The following is a 22,897-nucleotide window of genomic DNA, read 5'->3' on the forward strand; positions in this document are numbered from 1 at the left end:
AAACACTGGTCCCAATAGAGATACTTGGGGGTCCCCACTTCCTACATTCCTTCATTGTGAGAACAGGCAATTTATTCCTTTTCTCTGCTTCACCAGTGCAAACTATATGTTAATTAAATAATAAAAATTACACCTAGCACTGCACATTGTTTGAATGGGATTACTTACCAATAATGTTTTCTAGTCCATCCACAATTCCTTGCAACTGCATTGAAAACTCTCTTCTATTAGGAGCTAGATAGAAATCTGTAGCGAATGCTGGAGAGCTAGATAAGAAAACAATGTATTTCCTCTTTATTGGCAAAAGGTCTTCAGAAAATGTTAAATATAAAACAGCAAAGAGCTTAAAATCTAAAGTGTAGGGCTATCAGGGTGTGTGTATGCAAAAGAGAGACTCCTCTATTATTAGGATTGGATTCTATGACAAATAACATTAAGGAAGTTCACAGAAAAAAGCTCCATTTTCTCCTCTTCTTTCCTCACAGCATTCCCTGTACCCCATCCCATATTGTTCAAGAAGAGCCCTTCCCTGATATTCCGAAAGGGTTTTAAGGAGTTCTGATCAGGTGGGTTAATAGCATTCAAGCATCAGAAAAATAAGTAAGCAAAGAATACCTGAAAATAGGAAAACTTAACTGAAATAAGAGCTCAGGGAGAGCCAGGACAAAAACAATATGAAAGAAAAAACTGAGGGGACTATGCCTGCCTCCCAGAGTTCTTTGCTGTCTTGCATCCATCATGTGATGAGAGACATTGCTCCAACCCATTCGCGTCATCAGCAACCATCTCAAATTGTAAAACCACTAAAATAAATATGTATCCTTTCTGCAGAGACAGCACAATATACAGGTGAAACTCGGAAAATTAGAATATCGTCGAAAAGTGCATTTATTTCAGTAATGCAACTTAAAAGGTGAAACCAATATATGAGATAGATGCATGACATGCAAAGCAAGATATGTGAAGCCTTTATTTGTTGTAATTGTAATTATTTGTCGTTAGGCGGGTCAATTATAAATGGAATGTAATTAATGAAATGTAATAGCAATGTTTATTTTTGTATTATTATAACTATTTGTTTTATTACTGTGGAATTTCCAAAAGAAATCATTTGTAAAAACTAAAAGGAAAAAAAAGTTGCATTACTGAAATAAATGCACGTTTCGACGATATTCTAATTTTCTGAGGTTCACCTGTATGATCTGTAAAACAAGGCTCCTATGATTAGACATACAGTACCTTTGATATTTCAGTGGTTCCACATTGGATTTAGAACTGTGTGTTCTACCTAATCCAGAAAGAAAAGCAAACACTTAAAAAATTAAGCCATTGAAAATATCATTCTTTGAATGTCATCACTTTCCTAAAAGGAAACGTTTTCTACTGAATTCTTAAAACAATCATTTCAAAACATGTTATTTGGATACATTTAAATTGGAGTTTAATAACAGCTTTGCAATGAAAACCAGCTTGGTCCATCCTGTATGATGATCTTTGTTAGGAGAGATGAGGGAGTGTGCCACCAGGTGCTTCCAGGGGACCTGCTCATTGAGCATTGATCTTGATTTGTTTGCAGGAAAATTAGATGGTGTTAGCTATCTAATGAACATTTATTTGGTTTTCAGGGAAGTTAGACATGTCAAAACAAGCATTGCCCGACATTTTCCAGTACATTTCCCCATCACCTTTCTTATCGCAAAAAGTCTGGTCAACCATAATTTGCCAGTATGAAACAAAATCCCATCCAAATAGCAATAGCCCTCTTGGTTCTTTTGTATATTTCTGGGCGTAGGAGCCAACTCCTAGGAGCCGAGGTCCCTTCCGCCTCATCCTAATAATATATTTGAGGGGACTGGTCCTCCCCAAAGTTGATAGGCATTGCCATTCAAATGGTGTGTGCGTGCCACATCATGTGATTGATTATGCAGTGGGGGGCTAACCTCTGCCCCCCCCCCAATATTTTATTCAACTTGGCATCCTTGTTTCTGGGATAGCTGTCCAGGTTGGGGATGAGCAGTTCCACTTTGTGGAGGTTCTATTACTACTTAAAAATAATTTATAATAATACTTGGATGGCTATTTTCAGTAGAAGGTGCTAGGGGGATGTTTGGCCCCATGGAGCCTCCAATGCAGGGTACCACTGAGGTTATTTATATCCCTCATGCTATTTAACACCTGCATGAAACTGCTGACCAGGGTGATCCACAGCTCTATTTATCCTTTACAATGGCAAGAGTGGCAGTGGATATGCTACGCCAGTGCCTGGCTCCTGTAATGGATCACATGAAAGCCAATAAACTGAAACATAATCTAGATAATGAGCAGCTGTTAGTGGGTAGCTTCCTACATTGGACAGGCAGGATTCAGCCTGTCCTGAAGGAACAATTGCACAGCTTGGAGGTACTTCTGGGTTTGTTACTTTTTCTTGGGGCACAAGTGACCTCAGCGGTGCAGTGTGCCTTGCATCCACTTTGGCTGGTGACCCAGCTGCAACCCTATCTGAACAGGGATAGCCTAACTTCTGTTGTCAACGTACTAGGTTAGAATAGTGCAATGTGCTATGCACTGCTTTATTTATTTATGTTATTGAGTTTTATATGAAAAAGTACTTTGTGTTACATCTAAAAAAAGAGGGGGGGGAATACAAACTAAATATCCCACCCTCCCATGCCTTTTACCCAACCTGAAGGCATTGTTCAGATCTCCACCCCCATCGTTCTGCCCGGACACTGAGATTCAGCACCGAGGGCCTTCTGGCGGTTCCCTCGTTGCGAGAAGACAAGTTGCAGGGAACTAGGCAGAGGGCCTTCTCGGTAGTGGTCAGAGAGATAAACAACTACCTGACATTTAGAAAATACCTAAAGGCAGCCCTGTTTAGGGAGGCTTTTAATGTTTAATAGATTTCTGTATTTTATTTTTCTGTTGGAAGCCGCCCAGAGTGGCTGGGGAAACTCAGCCAGATGGGCTGGGTATAAATAATAAATTGTTGTTGTTGTTGTTGTTGTTGTTGTTGTTGTTAATAGTGAACTTTGTATAGCCACTAAAGTGAGGAGAATCCAAAGGTTGCTGATACCAACATAAAGGAAAATGTTAACACAACCATACATTATGGAATGTGGCAGGTACTACTTTTGAAGATGGTTGAGAAACTGCAGCTAGTGCAGAATCCAATAACCAGATTTCTGTCTGGGGCAAGACAATCTGAGCAGATAATGTCAATTCTGGAACAACTACAGTGGGTTCCAATTAATTTCTGGGCTCAATTCAAAGTGCTCCTTTTGACCTATAAAGTTTTATGCAGCTCAGGGCTGCAATACCTGCCTCTCCCCACAGAAACGTACCTGGAAATTTCTCCATGTGCCTCTTCCTAGAAAGCTGCAGAGGATTGCAACATAAGAACAGGCCTATATGTGTTTTACTCTGCTAAAGGCTTCACAGCCTTACAGCCTGTATTTCTCACACATATATCTCCTACATAAACCCAGTGTGATAGCTGCAGAGCTCATGTCACTTGCCACTGGGTTCATCCACACTTCTGCTTGTCCCATGCCTAGAAAGCACAGGTCCAAGCAGTTTGTTTCCTTGCCCTGATCATTTCCCATGCTCTTCAGTGCTAAATTGGAGCAAACATCCATCTGGATAAAACTCAAATATCAGTTTGCTCCAACTGAACACGAAAGAGTGGTTTTCCCCACAGGAAAAGCAGTGGGATCAGAGGAAGCATGGCTAAGTCTACTGATTCAACAGTTAGATCTTGGAGAGATGGTATATCTAATGTGACTCTGAGCTGCGCATCTGTGCTCATGCAGACTCAAAGGCTCAAAGTTGTAATCTCAAAGAACTCGGGTTCCTCTTACTCGAAATGGTTTTTTCATCGTTGGGTGTATTTGACTGGAGTAGCATAGAATTTTCCGATTCTTCATGTTTGTTTAGTCTGTCACATTGAGATAATTGTTTCAAATCTTCATCTTCTGGTGTTTCATTGAAAGGTACTAATGAGGTTTCTGAAATATAATCCTCCTCCTCCTGGATGTATTTTCGACAAAGTTCCTTTTCATAAGGAATTCTAAGATATATATTTAATTCAAATAGTGGCACATATTCTTCCTCTCCTCTCAGTTGCCTTTTCACATCTTCCAGTATCTAAATTTGTATAAGAAAAACAAAAACGGTTTACATTTTTATTAAGTTTTTCATCATTTAAATGCAAATGGAAAAACTGCACAGTATGAAAAATTATGTGAAAAATATTATTTAAAAAGAAGTGTTTAATTATAAAATAGAAATAGAAATATTCAGAAAAATAATATACGGTAATACTGTATTACTAAGGAACAAAATTGAATAATCCACAGCATTAATATATTATAAATCTGTTTATTCTTGCTTGAATATGAGGGGTTACTGTTGAGGTAGGTCCAGAGGCTACAGTTAGTCCAGAACTTGGCACCTAGGTTGCTTGTGGGGTCAAACTACTGCTAGGACACAACACTTTGTAGGATTCGCACTGGCTGCTGATCTTCTCTCAGGCCAACTTCAAATTATTATTATTATTATTGTTATTATTAATTGAATTTACACAATGCGCTATACCTGGAGTTCTTAGGGTGGTTCACAGAAAATACTTTCTGTGAATACTTTCACAGAAAATATTCTCTGTGAATAATTTCTAAGGTCCTATATACCTAAAGACCCAGTTATTTGAGAGACTACCTTATCTCTTATATATCCAATAGGTCGCTGCATTTTGCAGGAGAGTTTCTTCCTAAAGTCCAAAAAATATCAGTAGCCTGCTCCACATTAACAACTCATAACAGAGTTTTCAGTGTGGCATCTATGTTTCATTACGACAGGTACCCAATATATGTATTTCCCAGAAACAATGGAAAACATTTTTTATTTTGACATGGCTTTTTTTCAGCTGGATGAAACAATCTCTGCCTTAGGTGCTCATTTGATATTGTTCTTTAACCTAACCAGATGTTTTCATACTGTTTTATAAAATTTTCATGATATGTTTGTAAATCACTTTTGAGACATGTAAAAATCACTTTTTGAGACATTATTACCTTAATAACAACAAAAAAATCCATTTTATATTATTGCTGTTGTTGTTATTAACATTCTGAAATTAAGTGAAAAGGAATGAGTCTAAAGGATTAATGAAAACTATTTTTGCACATTGTTCCTCAAGAGCATGGAGATTTAGCACGAGTTTCTAAATTTCTTACCACTGTGATTCTGATTCAAAAAGAGACCCTTGTGCTTAGAAATTAATGAGATATAACATGGGGGGGGAATCTTAATTTTATTATACCTTAAGCATTAAAAAAACCTAGGAAGAAACTGCCTATAGTTTCCAAATAGTGTGTCATGAGGCATGGAGAGACTATAAGAAACGTGAACCTAAAACTCATGTGTACGTTTGCTTTAATTCCTATTGAAATAAGCTATATTAGGATGATTTTATTTTGAAAAGTGGAGCATGAATGAATTAACAATCAAACAACAAAGTGAGATATACGGTAAATGAATAAAAAATCTGGCAGAATGCAATCATGCATTATCTTCATCCTTCCTAAGGGTTAAATTAAGAGATTTTCATTGAAAACAATTTACCTTCTCTATATCACTAATAGTAGTGATTTCTACTTGCGGCTCAGGCTCTTTTGAATGGCGTGATGATGCCTGCGATATTTCAAAATAATTGGCTTGAAACATCTGTTGATGTCTATTCTCAGTATTCGATAAGCTATTTGCTCTCTCAATTGTTTTTTTATATGCCCTGCATAAATGAAAAAAAAACCCTAAATTATTTTTGAACAGATATAGGACAAACTCTTTCTACTAAGTAATTGCACACACTTTTATCCTACATTTTCCCAAAGAGCTCAGGGTAGTAGATACAGAATGATACTGGTAACTGCCTCAAAACATTAAACTACATATTAAATACATCAGAAAGATTACAGTATTTAATTATTTGTTAACTATATCATAGAATCATAGAATCATTGAGTTGGAAGAGACCACAAGGGCCATCCAGTCCAACCCCCTGCCAAGCAGGAAACACCACCAAAGCATTCCTGACAGATGGCTGTCAAGCCTCTGCTTAAAGACCTCCAAAGAAGGAGACTCCACCACACTCCTTGGCAGCAAATTCCACTGTCAAACAGCTCTTATAATTGGTGTTTATTATAACAATTATTAGAATAAATATTATACTTGGCTCTTTACTCATATTCAACAACAAGCATTTGCTCTGAGAAATTCTTTTTCATAATCTTTCAAAACAGGTACCTATACTTAATCATAAAAGAAAATGACTAAGGAATCTTATGAATAATACAATAAAGCAAAACATTTTGGACAAGTGTTTTCATCATAAACAAGAGAAAATACCATATAAGGTCCTCATTTGTCTTCAGTGTTGGAACTGACTTATTATTAGAGCCTTCAAGTATCTCCAAAAGAAAGTTTAAAGCATTGTGAACCAATTTTCGAAGCAGTTCTTGAAACATTCTGTCAACAAGCTGAATAAACCTAGAAAAGTCGTCCATTATGTGCCGCCATCCAGCTATCTCATAGTGTTTTGGTTTTTCTCTGGCATCATCTGGCAAATGTGGAAAAAGCTTTTCTGCTCCCTTCATTTCAGCTATCTATAACATTTAGGAAAAAATAATTTGGAAAAAATCATTACTATATACTGAATAACATTTTTATAAGATAACATATTTGCAATACTTGTTCTAAACTACTAGTAATTTAGGATTGCTTCCAATGAAATAATTTTATCTCGTAACAAAAAACAGTTTTTATATGGTGAATGGTCTTCTCATTATGTATAATTATTAGATTGGTCGCTTCATACAAAAGCCTCTACATGACATAAATTAAAACAAAACAAATTAAAACATCAGTTTACAATCAAAATACAGAGTTCATAATAAAATAAGATACTGCTTTAAGAACCATTTAGCTCAATCACGAATTTCAAAAACTCACCATGCAAGCTAAAGTATTCACCAACAGAATGAAACGGGGACTAAAATGAACAGATAGTCAAATAACATTAACATGTTTAAAAAGATTAAAATATCGACTTCCGGTCTACCGCCATTACAGATCGGCGGGGAATTCTCGAGCTCCGAGATTCCCTGCACGGTGAAGGGGAGGGGCTGTGAGAGCGCCTAGGACCCCCACAAAGAGCCCCAGATCGAGCGTTCTGGGGACGTGGATTCAGCGGAGCCCAGGCACGTCTCCTTTGCCCCCCGGCAAGCCCCCTTTTGGGGGTGATGAGAGCGGGCAAAGTGGTAGACGTGGGCTCATGAACTGACTACTACCTTTGCCATGCGCAGCTCTAAGCCGACTGCTAACTGAGCGGTGGATTCTTCCTTTCTAAGATTAGACAATTGGATTTTCGCGAGTAACAGCTTAAAAGTATAATTTGGGAATAAATTCGGACCACGGAAAGAATCATAAAACAAAGAAAGTCCGTTCTTTCTGCTGTGCTAAAAGCGAAAGTACTGCAAGCAGCTTCAACCGGAAGCAAGTTTTTAAAAAGTTAAAACTTCCAAATCGGTACTCTTAAAAAATCCCCAGAGACAGGGCTAAGGGGAAAAGAGACTTTGATATTAAAAGCCCTGAAAGTTTCAAAAAAAAGCTTAAAAATACACCGCAATTCCCCCAGAGAACGGCGTCCCGGGGGCTCAGACAGGCATTGTGACGTCACCATGGAGAACTGCTGAACTGTTGAACTCTCGTTTCCTATTTGTCTCTTTGAAGTTTCTTGCAGCAATCCGAACTGCTGGAATAGACTTTTTAACTGGATTAACATTAGAGTGATACCCCATTTTCGTTCTTTGGAAATAACAAGTGCATATTACTCCTGGAAAATTTATTGACTGAGTCAAATTGGCTTTGCATTGCTTGTGGGAATTGGATATTTGTACTGCTCACTGGCCCCTTGTGGCTGGTTCTGGGACTTTTTGGTGACTGACCTTGAGGGCACAGCTACTGTCTTTTGCTGTTAGTTTATTTTGACTATGTCAGGCCCTAAGAAGCACTCAGTGCCAACTGTACAAACAACACCTGTATAACAAGAACAGCATAGAAAATCCTCTGTATCAGCAACATCACAAACAACAATATCCTACCAAGAACAGGTACTGGCAGCGTTGGCAGAAATAAAAGCAGAAGTAAGATCTAATACTACTGGTATAAATACACTTACACAACGTTTGGATAAATTAGATGCTACTGTTAATTCCAATGCAGATGGAATACAGCACATAAAGCAAGATCTTGGGTCTTTGAAAAAGGACGTACAGACCAGATCCAAGGAGTGACTGAGAAGGTTGTAGAGTTGGAAACACATAGGTAACAATTGGAAAAACAAGAAGAATCAACCCAAATTGTGATTGCTTTTCTGCAGATGAAACAACGTGAATCTTATTTGCGTCTAAGAAATTTTCCGGAGGTGGAGCAAGGCAATTTAAGAGAAGTGATAATCCAAGAATTTGCCACGCAGTGGGAGTTGGAGAAAGAAGAACTGGAGAAAACCATAGAGCAGGTTTATAGATTCGGACCAAGAGGGGGAAAAGGATCAAAAATAGTGGGAGACTGCATGGTGAAATTCTAGACCAGAGCACAGAGGGATTTCATACTAGGACTACATTACAGAAGCAATCTGGTGATAAAAGGACAACAAGTGGTACTCTTCAAAGACATTCCAAAATGGTTCCTAGGGTTCAGAAATCGTTATATGGACTTAGCGAATGCTTTGAGAAAAAAAGGGATTTCCTATCGTTGGGAGTTCCCACAAGGCCTCTTCTTTGTACACAAAGGCAAGAACATAAGAATCACAACACCAGAACAAAAGAGAAGATTTTTGGAGAAACACGCAGTGGACTTGGAATTTGAATTAAGACCAGAATTTGAGGAACCACTTGGAGCAGCAGCGGCGGTCCCAGAGCAAGAAGCAGGTGCGGGTGCAGCAGTGTAAACAAATATGGCTCTCAGAATATTGACATGGAATGTTCTTGGTTTGAATTTTCGGCCTAAAAGGAATAGGATTCAGCATGTTTTAGTAAAACAAAATTTGGATGTGATTTGCCTACAAGAGACACATGTGATAAGAACCCATAGAAAAATTTTACAAAATAAAAGGTTGGGCCAAGAACATATATCATCTGATAAAGTGAAAAAAAGAGGAGTAATCTACGTGAAAGAAAAATGGGAATCTAAATTGATGTTCAAGGATGAAGAGGGGAGGTATGTAGCAGTAGAAGTGTCAGTGCAAGGTGAAAAATATCTTTTTATAGGAGTCTATGCGCCTACTGAAGCAAAGGCTGAATTCTTTTTAAAAAAAACTCCACGATGTGTTATTGGAGTACACCATGGTTATAGTGGGAGATTTGAATGGGGTAGCCTCAACTTTGATGGACAGATCTCAGAGACTGAAAATTTCCAACGATGGAAGGCTACCAAAATCCTTTTTCGAGAAGGGTAGATAATTTTAACATGATAGATGCTTGGAGAATGGAAAATCCATTAGAAAAAGACAGTACATTTTTCTCAAATTCAAAATAATCGTGGTCAAGATTGGATTATATTTGGATAACTAGAAATTTGGCCTCAAGAGTTATTAAGACAGAAATTTGCCCAAGGACTTGTTCAGATCATAATGCTGTAATGGTGGAATTAAAGCTGTCTCTACAGGGTTCCTTCAGGTGGAGAATGAATGATGCTTTGATGAGGAAAGAAGAGATTGTTAAAAAAGACCAAAAAACTTTAAAGGACTATTTTGAATTGAATTTGAGTACAGAGACAGAGAAAAGGACAATCTGGGATGCTAGTAAGGCTGTGATGAGGGGATTTTTAATTCAGCAGAATGCGATTAGAAAGAAACAACAAAATGATAAAAAAAGAGAATATATTGTCACAATTGAAGGAAAAAGAGAAAAAATTGAGATGCAAGCCCAAAGATAAGCAAATTCAAAAAGAAATTAAATATTTACAAGTACAGTACACACAATTAATAAATATGGAAATTGAATGGAATATTAAAATGATGAACCAAAGGAATTTTGAATCTGCAAATAAATGTGGGAAATTATTAGCATGGCAATTAAAAAAGAGACAGAAACAGAGTACAATCACTAGCATCAAGATAGAGGATAAAATTATCGAGAACCCGATAGAGATAAGGAAAGCCTTTCAGAAATACTACGAACAGCTATATAAAAAAGAAAAGGAACAACAGAAGAAAATAGAGCAATTCCTTGACAAACATGGACTGCAAAACATTCCGATAGATATAGTACTGAACTATAAAGATACAAAACAGGAAGTGGAAGTAGCAATAAATCAATTAAAAATTGGCAGGGCACCAGGACCAGATGGGCTAACATCAAAATATTACAAAATTTTGAAGGACTGGTTAATAGAACCATTGGCAGACGTATATAATAATATTCTTGGAGGGGACAAGGCACCCGAGACCTGGAGAAAAGCTTATGTAACCCTGATCCCAAAACCTGATATGGATAGATCACAGATGAAAAACTACCATCCAATCTCCCTTTTGAATGTGGACTTTAAAATTTTGCAAGCATTTTGGCCTCAAGATTGAAAAAGGTATTAAAGGATCAAATACATACAGACCAGGCAGGTTTTTTACCCGCCAGACATATGTAAGACAACATCAGAAATATTGTGGATGTGCTAGAAATGTTAGAAACAAAAAAAAAAAAACCAGTGCAGCGTTAATCTTCATAGATTCGGAGAAGGCATTTGATAATGTTTCTTGGAACTTTATGATAAAAAATTGGGAAAATATGGAGGTTGGACAAAAGTTTTTAAATGGAATAACTGCAATCTATTCAGAACAAAAAGCGAAAATTATTGTGAATACTGTGGTTTCAGATGAAATTGGAATTGATAAAGGCACCAGGCAAGGGTGCCCACTCTCCCCTCTACTCTTTATAACGGTCCTGGAAGTGTTGCTGAATATGATTAGAAAAAATAATTATGTTAAAGGTATAGGTGTGGGATCAAAACAGTATAAATTAAAAGCCTTTGCAGATGACTTAGTATTAACGTTACAAGATCCAGAGACCAGTGTAGTTAAAGCGTTGGAGATAATACAGGAGTTTGGACAGCTTGCAGGATTGAAATTGAATAATTGAAAACTAAAGTATTGAGTAAGAATTTATCACCAGAAGAAATAAATAGATTGCAAGAAGCCACAGGGTTGACGTTCGTTAAAAAGGTGAAATACCTGGGAGTGAATATGACTGGGGAAAATATAGATTTGTTTAAAAATAATTTCGAGAAATTGTGGAAAGAAATAAAGAGAGATCTAGATATATGGTCAAATTTGAAATTATCCTTGATGGGCCGAATTTCTGTGATAAAAATGAATGTACTGAAAAAGATGTTTTTGTTTCAAGCATTACCTATTGTTGATAAGTTAGGTTGTTTCAAAGAATGGCAAAGGGTTTTATCAAGATTTATCTGGCAAGGGAAAAAGCCTAGAATCAAATATAAATTGTTAACAGATGCTAAAGAAAGAGGTTTTTCACTGCCAGATTTAAAGTTATATTTTGAAGCAGCAGCACTTTGCTGGATGAAAGAATGGTTTTTACTCGACAACACAGATGTATTAGACTTGGAAGGCTATGACAATGCATTTGGTTAGAATCATAGAATCATTGAGTTGGAAGAGACCACAAGGGCCATCCAGTCCAACCGCCTGCCAAGCAGGAAACACCACCAAAGCATTCTTGACATATGCCTGTCAAGCCTCTGCTTAAAGACCTCCAAAGAAGGAGACTCCACCACACTCCTTGGTAGCAAATTCCACTGCCGAACAGCTCTTACTGTCAGGAAGTTCTTCCTAATGTTTAGGTAGAATCTTCTTTCTTGTAGTTTGAATCCATTGCTCCGTGTCCGCTTCTCTGGAGCAGCAGAAAACAACCTTTCTCCCTCCTCTATATGACATCCTTTTATATATTTGAACATGGCTATCATATTACCCCTTAACCTTCTCTTCTCCACGCTAAACATACCCAGCTCCCTAAGCCGTTCCTCATAAGGCATCATTTCCAGGCCTTTGACCATTTTGGTTGCCCTCTTCTGGACACGTTCCAGCTTGTCAGTATCCTTCTTGAACTGTGGTGCCCAGAACTGGACACAGTACTCCAGGTGAGGTCTGGCCAGAGCAGAATACAGTGGTACTATTACTTCCCTTGATCTAGATGCTATACTCCTATCGATGCAGCCCAGAATTGCATTGGCTTTTTTAGCTGCTGCATCACACTGTTGACTCATGTCAAGTTTGCCATGCATATTTGTGGTATGATAAGATCAAGGTCCATAAAGGTTTTAAATGTCATATTATAAGAAAATCATTGTACAATGTTTGGAGTAGATATAAAGATTTGTTAGAAAGAGTGACACCCAGGTGGATTTCACCCTTAGAGGCAAAAGCTCATAAAAAATTGAATATGGAAACCAAGTGGTTAAAGTATAAAGATTTATTGGTGGAGGAGAAGGATCAGTTTAAGTTAAAGACTTATGAACAATTGAAGAATAATTTAAATGATTGGCTACAATATCATCAAATAAATAAAATGTATAAAATGGACAAAAAATAGGTTTTCAAGCAAAAAATCCAAATTGGAGATGGATTTATTAGAGTCTAAGACAAAGAATCTTTCTAAGATAATTAATTTATTGTTGGAGTGGCACACTAAGGATGAGCAGACGAAATCAGTAATGATTGATTGGGCAAAAGATGTAGGTCATAACATAATGGTAGAGGATTGGGAAAGGCTGTGGAAGAAGAATATAAAGTTTACTGCATGTAATGTGTTAAAAGAAAATATGATGAAGATGATGTATAGATGTATACCTTACACCGGTAAAACTAGCTAAGATTTATCATAAACAAGATAACAAATGTTGGAAATGTAAGAATGTGGAAGGAACCTGCTAAAGTATTCACCAACAGAATGAAACGGGGACTAAAATGAACAGATAGTCAAATAATATTAACATGTTTAAAAAGATTAAAATATCAGAGCTCAGCACCAATTGAAATAAGAAATTCAGCATTCTCCAAGAATACTGATGATAACTTGAGCACCCTGCCCATTTCCCACTAGTCTTTAATTGTTCAAGTCTTCTGGGTTAAGAATTATTTTTTTCAGTAGTCACACTTCTATTTCTTTTAAGGAGCCTGAGGTGACTCCCTTCCATAAAGAGGAGTTTAATACGTTACCACTGATTCATTTACTCAGTATTATCTACACTGGCTGGCAGCAGCTCTCTATCTAGCGATGCCTGGTATTGAATCTTTTAACACAGCATGTACTTTAGCACTAAACTACAGCCTTTCTCCATCTAACAATTCCGTTTCACTTAAAAAATGAATAAAATACACATTGAGACTTGAAATATACAAAGAAACTTCAAAAGCATGCCATCTTTCTTGCTATTAGAGAAATATATATATATATATATATCTGAAGTGATATACAAGAATTAAAATCTTCAGAATCAAAGTACAAAAAAAGAGAACTTGCCTTTAAGAAAGAGGCCCGGATTTCTTTAATTACTTTATCCTTAAAATCTTGTAGCTGAGTAAGTGCCTGTTGACTTTGTTTGTACTGTTCCTCACAAAATTCATCCAAAGTGTATGTGTGGGATATGTCTATCTAAGAAAAAAAAGGGGGGGATATATATAGAATAACCAAAAATGCCCTAAATCTAATGCAAGACCCTGTGTCCATTGAACCACCTCATTAATCCTTAAGGACAAAAGCAGGAAATGACATAGCATCAGCACTAAAATGCAAAAAGAGAACTGTTAAAAATCTGTGAAATTCTGTTCATCTTAATGTAAACACAGCAATCAACTTTGATAGCACTCCTTTTAAACTAGCAGAAAGGTTCTCTACTTAACTTCCCACAATAATGCACCACAAAGCATAGCAGCAATAAACATACAGAGCATAAGAACTGAATTAATTATCGGACTTCCAGGGGAGTGTCATGGCTGGTAATTCGCATCTGTCAAGGCGCTGTCGACAGATGTAATTAAGTGGTGATTAACGAAAGCTGCTGTCTGCAAAATCAGCTTAATATTACATGTATGTGAATCACCAAACTATCACTGGGAAGTTGTTTATTGTTTTAAAAACCCCAAATTTAAATATTTCAATAAATAGAAAAAATTATATTTAAAAATAATGTATTAAGAATTACATAGATCACCATATATGCAACATACTGTGAAACTGAACTGATGCAATTCAGTTGTTACAAGCCAAATCCCAGACTTAATGACCTTGAACCTGAACCAGACCTAAAGCAGAACTTTAGTTAAAACTGAACATAAACCAGAACCAAACATTAATGTATGGTTTCCATTTCTCAAGATTTCATCTGATAAATGATGAGGGCATTATGAACCATCAGTGTGAGAAACAAGAGAATCAAATTCTCTTGTTTCTCACACTGATGGTTCATAATGCCCTCATCATTTATCAGATGAAATCTTGAGAAATGGAAACGGTACATTAATGCATTCATTTTATTATATTACATTTTAATTGGCTTCCGGATTTTCACTGGCTTCCACAGTAAATATTTCTTTATACGTAATTATATTTAAAGGTGTGAAAATATTTTTCCCTACACTTTTTCTATCCATGGAAAATATTTTTCTTCTCACCTTTATGAAATTGATAGTTTTATCTTCTGACAATTTGTGCTTCTCGGTGTTACTCAAGTCCTCACACAATGCTTGAATATAAAGCAAGCATTTTTGTAATATCTCATCAGCCAGAAACAAACGTTTATACAACAGCATTCTGCCAAAAAGAAAACCAGTTCTAAGTATAAAACCCATACAGATTCTCAGTTCACAGTAATAAATGTTAAGTGACATAATAGGGATGCCATAGAAATTCTCCAAAATTGTGTGTGTGCAGTGGATGAATGGATGTGTGTGTACACACACCACAGACACACACTAATATAACCTTTATAGTGTCCCCCTTTCCCCTCCAATTTGGAATTTATATCTCAGACTGTGTATACCATCCTATGAAGGTAGACCCTGCTCATTTTCTCAAGGATACTTTTAATCCTTTAACTATTTCCCCCCATTTCTTCAATATTTCTTTATGGCTGGGGAATGATACCAGTTAATAAAAAGTTTCTGTATTTAAAATCACATAAAGAAGGTTCTGAGGAGCTCAGAAAAATGGCTGCAATCATTGGCTGCCACAGCCCTATTGGGGATAGGATTCAGAGCCATACAGTTTCATCTGACTCTGCTTCAGTGGCCACAGCCACGATCAGATGCATCTGTTTATGATTCATGGACGAGATAAGTCTGACCCATTATTCCAAGGGCACACTAAGAAAATCCATCTAACTACAGTACTGTACATCCATCAGGGGTGTAATATACAGTCATACCTCAGTTTAAGTACGCTTCGGTTGAGTACTTTCAGTTTAAGTACTTCGCGGACCCGTCTGGAACGGATTAATCCACTTTCCATTACTTTCAATGGGAAAGTTCGCTTCAGGTTAAGTACGCTTCAGGTTAAGTACAGATTTCCGGAACCAATTGTGTACTTAAACCGAGGTACCACTGTACACTTCTCTGTTCCTATCCCACCACTGTAAACCATAATGGGTCACTACACATTTTTGTAAAAATCTGAACTTCTGACTTACCTAATTTACTATAAGAAAATGAAAACCACTGCACAACTTATTTGCTAACTATATTTCAGAAATGGTAGGTAATAATAATAATAATAATAATAATAATAATAATAATAATTTATTTCTACACCGCCCATCTGGCTGAGTTTCCCCAGCCACTCTGGGCAGCTCTCAACAGAATATCAATAATAATAATAATAATAATAATAATAATAATAAAGCGATAAAACATCAAACATTAAAAACTTCCCTAAACAGGGCTGCCTTCAGGTTCACGAACTGTTTACACTAATATATTTGGTTCACACATACTTGCTGTTCTCTATTTTTGATCTCTTAACATTGCTTTTCCAGGTGGTAAAACATTTATGCTTTCTGGAAAGAAAGAAAAAAGTAGAGAAAGAGATTGCACAACAAAAAGATAATAGAGCCACATGTTTACTTCAATTTTGTCACTAAAAGGAAATATTTAAATATTTAAAATAAGACCCTACTCAAAGGTCTCAATTCCAGTAGCAGCAGAATTGTGAATTTAACAGTTAAGCAAAAGAACCCCCCCCCAAAAAAAACAACCCTGGTATCTCTCCCAAGGAACTTGCAAATTCCGCAGTGAGGGAGACAGTAGATAATAGAGAGGAATAGAAGAAACAATGGGAAGAATGAATATCAGCAAATACTAACATTGGTTACTTACTGTGAATGGGCCTTGTAAATTGGCATAGGAAAATGTCTGCATGGAGGACTCTACAGCCTGCCCCCTCCCTGTCACTTTGGCAACCCATGTCTGCCCAGGCCCAAGGATTCCTCTCTGATGTGGGTTGTCAACACCTTTTATCATGTTAACGCCTCAATCCCAAGTGAGGCCCTGGCTTGGAAAGGAAGCTTAACCTGTATTTTTCCATTGGCCTGGAATCTTCTCTTCAATACTCCAAATATTGATTCTGACTTTCATTAATTTATTGGGTTTAGGGGGTCTCCCCTCACAACTTATAACATCCTCAGTAACATATAGGAAGAAATAATAATTTGAATAATAATAATTCTGATTATATTGGGGTGGATCAAGAGATGCACTAACAGATCCACCCCAATATAATCAGAATTATTATTATTTGAATAACAGAAGAAAATCTGGCAGTGACATACGTAGGAACCAACTCCTAGGGGCCATGGGGGCTTTGGTCCCCACAATAAAATATTTGAGGGGGCTGTGCCCCCACAAAGACGATGGGCATTTCCATTCAAATTGTGTGTGTGCATTGCATCATGTGATCGATTATGCAGGGTGGGGCATACCTAGGCTCGCTCCCACAATATTTTATTCAAGTTGACACCCCTGGTGACACATGTTGCGCAAGAGTTGGTGGAAGGTATTACGTAACACTGTGAATACAAAGTGCCTAGGATGGATTAATTAGGTAACAGCAGGAGAAATTGTGCAGTGCTTTTTGCAGGCACACATCTTGAGATCTTGTGGGAAAGACTGCGTAACCTTGTGCAAGAGATTTGTACAAACTGAAGCACAACATTCAATTTCTATTCTCCCTTCTCATGCAAAGATCTTGTGTTGTAACCGAAAAGCCCTTCTGTAAGACGAACAGAACTCCAGGATTAAGCCTATAATGTACTGAAAATATAATACAATCCCTTACCTGAAATTAAAACACATATCGATACTTCGTAATGCATAATAAATTTGTCTTTCACACAACCACTCGATTACTGGTGTTATTTCCATTTCTTGTTTTCCACACACTAAAGTAAACTAGAAAAATGAAGCAAAACTACTTTCAGGAGTTCAAAGATTTAGCTGCTTATTTAAAACTGTGAAGTTTCTCCCTTCTTTCATCTATAGGGTGCTGGTTAATTATAAAAGAACACATCTACAAACACATTACTTACCACTATTTATGGTTTTTTTACATCTACTTAATGAAAAAAACAAGAATGTCACGCACAGGAATTCTATCATTTTTCCTGAAAACCTGACCATTGATTGTACAATTCAGAAACATTTGTTTTTAGATAATTTCACAATAATGTCACTCAACTCAGTTTGGAGATTCAGCCATCAGTACACAAGCAATTGCAATTAGACCCTTTGCTTTGGAAGGCACACTTTGTGTAGAACAGGGGATTGTCAGATTTTAAATTTATGGAATTTACTTTTTATTTTATTTTTACTTTACTGTGGCCCAGGTGAGCCAACATACACCAAGGATTAAGGACAAGGTGCCTCTGAAAACATACTCAGCTCAGGACAAAAGTCTACTCCAGGTTTCCTCCCAAGCTTTCTTTGTGTCAGATTGAAACCTAATTTAGGATAGTGAGAGGATGCCTTTTAGTCGTTGCTATTGAAAATGGGACACGGGTGGTGCTGTAGTCTAAACCACCGAGCCTAGGGTTTGCCGACCAGAAGGTCGGGGTTTGAATCCCCGTGATGGGGTGAGCTCCTGTTGTTCGGTCCCAGCTCCTGCCGACCTAGCAGTTCAAAAGCACGTCAAAGTGCAAGTAGATAAATAGGTACCACTCCAGCGGGAAGGTAAACGGTGTTTCCGTGCGCTGCTCTGGTTTGCCAGAAGCGGCTTAGCCATGCTGGCCACATGACCCGGAATCTGTCTGCAGACAAACACCGGCTCCCTCAGCCTATAAAGCAAGATGAGTGCTGCAACCCCAGAGTCGTCCGCGACTGGACCTAACGGTCAGGGGTACCTTTACCTTTACCTTTATTGTTAGAAAACAGGGAATCAGGAATTCTCGTTGATGTACAGTAGGATTGCTTCTTGTGCGGGGTTATGTTCAGGGTGGGGTGGGGAATAGCCTGTAAATCACATCTAGTCAAAACAGCCTCCTGGAACTGCCCCTGCATGAGCAACCTTACCTTTCGGAGCTGTCAGAGATCTTGTGAGATCTCGCAAGGCCTGTGAAGTCTGTGACAGCATTTCTCAGAGCCCAGTAAGCAAGGCAGAGAGCTTAAAAGCAATTTTTATGCAGGCTTTTCCCTGTTGCTTACCTTGGATATATATGAAGCTGTAACAGTCCAATATTCTTTACTTTGTTTGGCCATACTTGGAGAGACTACTTGTAGGTCATATGGATCATAGTCTGCTTTGGGGTCATTTCTACTTCTTATGAGACAATATACAAACTCTCCATCATCTTTCTGTAATGCACCTTTCTGATAACAGAAAACCAAATGAATTAATGAAGAACTTAACCAATGTTTCTGAAACTTGGCTCCCCAGCTGTTATTGGACTGCAACTCCTCTCATCCCTGACCACTGGCTCAGCTAGTTAGAGGTGATGGGAGTCTAACAGCTGCTAGGACCCAAGTTTGAGAAACACTGATTAAGCTGAGATTGTAAATACACATAAGTCTTATTAAAATCAATGCAGCTGGAAAATGTGTGAATTCACAATCTTTAGGCTTTGGAAATAAACAGAAAAGCTCTTAAGGATCTTAATAATTATTAATTATTAAGCATAATAATTATTAATTATTAAGCACCAGTAATTCACAATACAAAGATTAAGGTGGATAGTTCTCACTTTGAGTGCTGTTAGTCCAAAACAGACTGCCAGAAACAATAGCCTAGGAAGCAGAGCTGGTGTTGTGCAAGAACAAAAGTAGTAGCTCTAAAACAGCTCTAAAACAGGAAATCTTTCATTTAATAAGATAGGATGTGGATCTATCTACTCATCTATCTAGCTATCTATCTGTCTATCTATAATCATTAGTCAATACTGTAGTCAATACTGCATTTAAGAAGCAAATGCAGAAGGAAGATTCAAAATATTTAATTATACCACCCAAGTCCTTAAGTTACGGTGCAATAGAAAGCTAAAGACATAATATGTAAAAGTTCTCCATCCACCAAATACTAGCTAGAGTTACCTTTCTTCCATGCCAGCCTATCTAATGAAAACCAGAACCCAAGGCATCACTTCTCTCTTTTTTGCTAGGATTTTGAGGCACAACCGCAATACAGAACCATCAAAATCAAAGACAATTTTTCATTAACTTCAGCATGTTCCAAACTGAATCCTAAATACAGGTACATAAATTAGACAAACCGACTTGAATTGAAAAGGTAAATACTGTACCGGCAACACGATCTTCTGAAAATTTGCCGTTTTAGCTAAAAATCCACGTCGTGGTAATGATGTCTCCCACCCAAGTCTATCTCTCAGTCTCAAAATATGAGATACTACATCGTCAATAATGGGTTCTGAGAGAGAAAAGAATGTAGTGAGTATTATTTTGTGTATAAACATAATAAATGTTCCAAACAACCCTGTAATTTTGGTTAAAGCAGTAATAACATAATACAGTGGTACCTTGGTTTGCGAAAAGTCTGGTTTGCATACGTTTTGGATTACAAACACATAAAACCTGGAAGTGCGTGTCCCGGTTTGGCGTACTTTTTTGGATTACAACCCCCCCTTTTTTTTATTACGAACAAATTTTGTTGGGAGGCCCCAGTGGCGAAAGCGCGCCTTCGGTTACAACCTGCTTTGGTTTACAAATGGACCTCCAGAATGGATCATGGTTGTAAACCAAGGTACCACTGTAATAATAATTTATTATTTATACCCTGCCTATCTGCCTGGGTTTCCCTAGCCACTCTGGGCGGGTTCCAACAAAAGATTAAAAATACAAAGATTAAGTCTTTGTATGTGTAAAATCCACATGCCATTCTAAAATTATGACATTATAAAGTGATAGAATTATGACTACATATTAAGCTTTGTCAGTCTGCGTAAGTTATTTACAGTATGCACACAAAGGATTCATCTAACTCAGGGGTAGTCAACCTTTTTATACCTACCACCCACTAATGCATCTTTCCTGATGGTAAAATTTCCTTACTGCCAGTGCTCGATGGAAGCAGGATTCAGCTTGTGCCGTAGAACCCCCTACCGCCCACCTAGAATCCTGAAACTCCCACTAGTGGGCGGTAGGGACCAGGCTGACAACCCCTGATCTAACTAAACCAGACTGTAGACCTACTGAAATCAATGTGTATGACTAATTTATGTCCATTAAGAGGTGTGTCTTGTTTGCCATGGGGTGGCATGGGGGTGCTTCTATTACATAAACAGTAATTTCTGGTTTGAGGCAAGTCGCTTCTGCAAAACAGACATTCCCAGTTTGAAACATGCTAGTTTTAATGTGGATGGTGGCTTAAATCAAAGCAGAAATCATTATATTTAAAGACAGGTGAACTCACCCTAATTTACATTCAATTAGCTTGAAAATTATCTGAGTTCTTATGGGGAGGAAACAGAAGAACCCAGATTTTTCTGAACCACTCCAGGGCTCAGAAAAGTAACTCTTCCTTCCTTGACATCTTTCCTCAGACCCAAAACTTTTTGCCAACCCTCTCAAAATCCCCCTGCATTTCTTCCCTGCCAAACAGTGGTTGAAGCAGGAATTCCCTCCCCCTGAAGACACAGATGGCCCAAATGCAGATGAGACACCTTTGGGGGGGATTTTCTCTCTCTCTTCCAAGCTTTTGAAGGTTTTGTTTAGATGCCTTACAAAATTGTTCTGAGTTTAGGATTAATCTGCACTGCAGCATTAACTGTTTTATTACACTTTCAATTATGATGATTTTTAGATGTGTTTTATTCATTCTAATGTGGGTCACTATGAGAGATGAAAAGTGCATGTGTCACGTTTAGATGTCTTTTCAAGGAATTATATTATACATAAATTACTTTCCTTAAATGCGTTATTCTGTCTGGGGTACTTTTTTTTTCATTGGCTACATCACAGACAAAAATCATCCATGGATAAAACAAATGCAAAAGTACTGACTTCAAGAGCACATGTGGCAACAGCATTTGGCTTTCAATATACACACCAGTTTTATCGTAACAGGGAGGTTTTTTCTCTCTGATAATTTTGTGATCGTAACCAGCTTGAAATTTCATGCATGTTCTTTTATGGCAACTTAAACGGGTAGAAACAGGAAGAATTTCAGACTTTTCATTTTCACCTGGAACAGATAACCAATATAATTAATTACATAACCACTGTATAATTAGAAGCCCAGGATATATGATTACTGAAACTGATTGCCAGTTTCCACTTAAAATTCTATAATATTCTCTATTGCTCATGAGTGAATGGCATCCATCTCTGTCAAGAGAAAATAACTTGGTAACTGCAGTAAAAGGAGTCCATGGCTGAATTTAGTCCTTCCTTCCCCTACTGTGTCTCAAATTACATCTCAGTTGCAGTTTGTGTGTGCATGCATGTGTGTGTATACATAACATGTCACAGAATAACATACATTTTCAAGTGAAAATCTGATTTTCCTTATATAATTTCTGCACACTTGCATGATGTGCATACGAAACTGGGGAGAGAAGGGGGAAATTGCAATATTTAACCATTTCAGAATTCTTTTACTAGCTTAGCTATTTAAAAACAATCTCAGTCTCTCTATTATACCTTTACATTCAGTGGAAACATCAGTTGATACATCACTAGTATAGCTGGATTCTTCCTGAAGAGGAACTAAAGAAAGTCTCTCATCATTCATATCTCCCAGTTTAGAGTATTCCATGCTCTGGTGCTGATCCCATTCAGTCAATTCAGCACATTTACCAACAATTGGTTTTATCTTTTCCTTATGCATTTTTGAGAAACTAAAAACACAAGAAGAAAAACCTGAAGACTATTCTACATGATACTTTTAGCACATGGAAACAACTTTTACATGCCCCAGAATATGCAGTGCTTGTGTGGAAACAGTGTATTAAAACATCACATTAATTAAGGAGCTGTTTTTCAATAAAATGAATTTTCAGCTAAAACTGGGCAGAAACATTGGCCTGTTTCTCATGTCACTTTGCAAATGAACAACATCCTGGTGCACTAAGTGAGAATCGCAGCCACTTCATTCCTCACCCCCTCCTGCTGCTGTACTACCTAAAGTTGACTTAGCATCACAGTCAAACCTAAACTTGTGGTTTGGTTCCCACAAACAAATCACAAGTGGGAAGCTAGGAATAAATCTTGGTTACAGCTCTTGGGTTCGTTCGGGGAGAGACAAACCACGAGTCTGGATAACCACTTAGGCAAACCATGGCTTATGTTCCAGCAGTGCAGCAGCAGTGGAGGGGTAAAGCAATTTATTATGAT

The 22,897-nt window shown here is 37.5% G+C and overlaps 1 protein-coding gene across 1 annotated transcript in view; it reads right to left on the minus strand.

Annotated features, from left to right (window-relative positions):
* DNAH14 (dynein axonemal heavy chain 14) overlaps positions 1 to 22,897 on the minus strand; it is a 135,051-nt gene that overhangs the window by 110,125 nt on the left and 2,029 nt on the right. Inside the window, 11 exon segments of the mRNA XM_060273279.1 lie at positions 169 to 309; positions 3,858 to 4,143; positions 5,620 to 5,785; positions 6,403 to 6,659; positions 13,590 to 13,721; positions 14,741 to 14,879; positions 16,057 to 16,119; positions 17,397 to 17,502; positions 18,748 to 18,922; positions 19,849 to 19,973; positions 22,205 to 22,401. Coding sequence (XP_060129262.1) covers positions 169 to 309; positions 3,858 to 4,143; positions 5,620 to 5,785; positions 6,403 to 6,659; positions 13,590 to 13,721; positions 14,741 to 14,879; positions 16,057 to 16,119; positions 17,397 to 17,502; positions 18,748 to 18,922; positions 19,849 to 19,973; positions 22,205 to 22,401 — 1,787 coding nt within the window.

This window comes from Zootoca vivipara, chromosome 3 (genome assembly GCF_963506605.1).
Source record: "Zootoca vivipara chromosome 3, rZooViv1.1, whole genome shotgun sequence".
NCBI classification, from domain to species: Eukaryota; Metazoa; Chordata; class Lepidosauria; order Squamata; family Lacertidae; genus Zootoca; species Zootoca vivipara.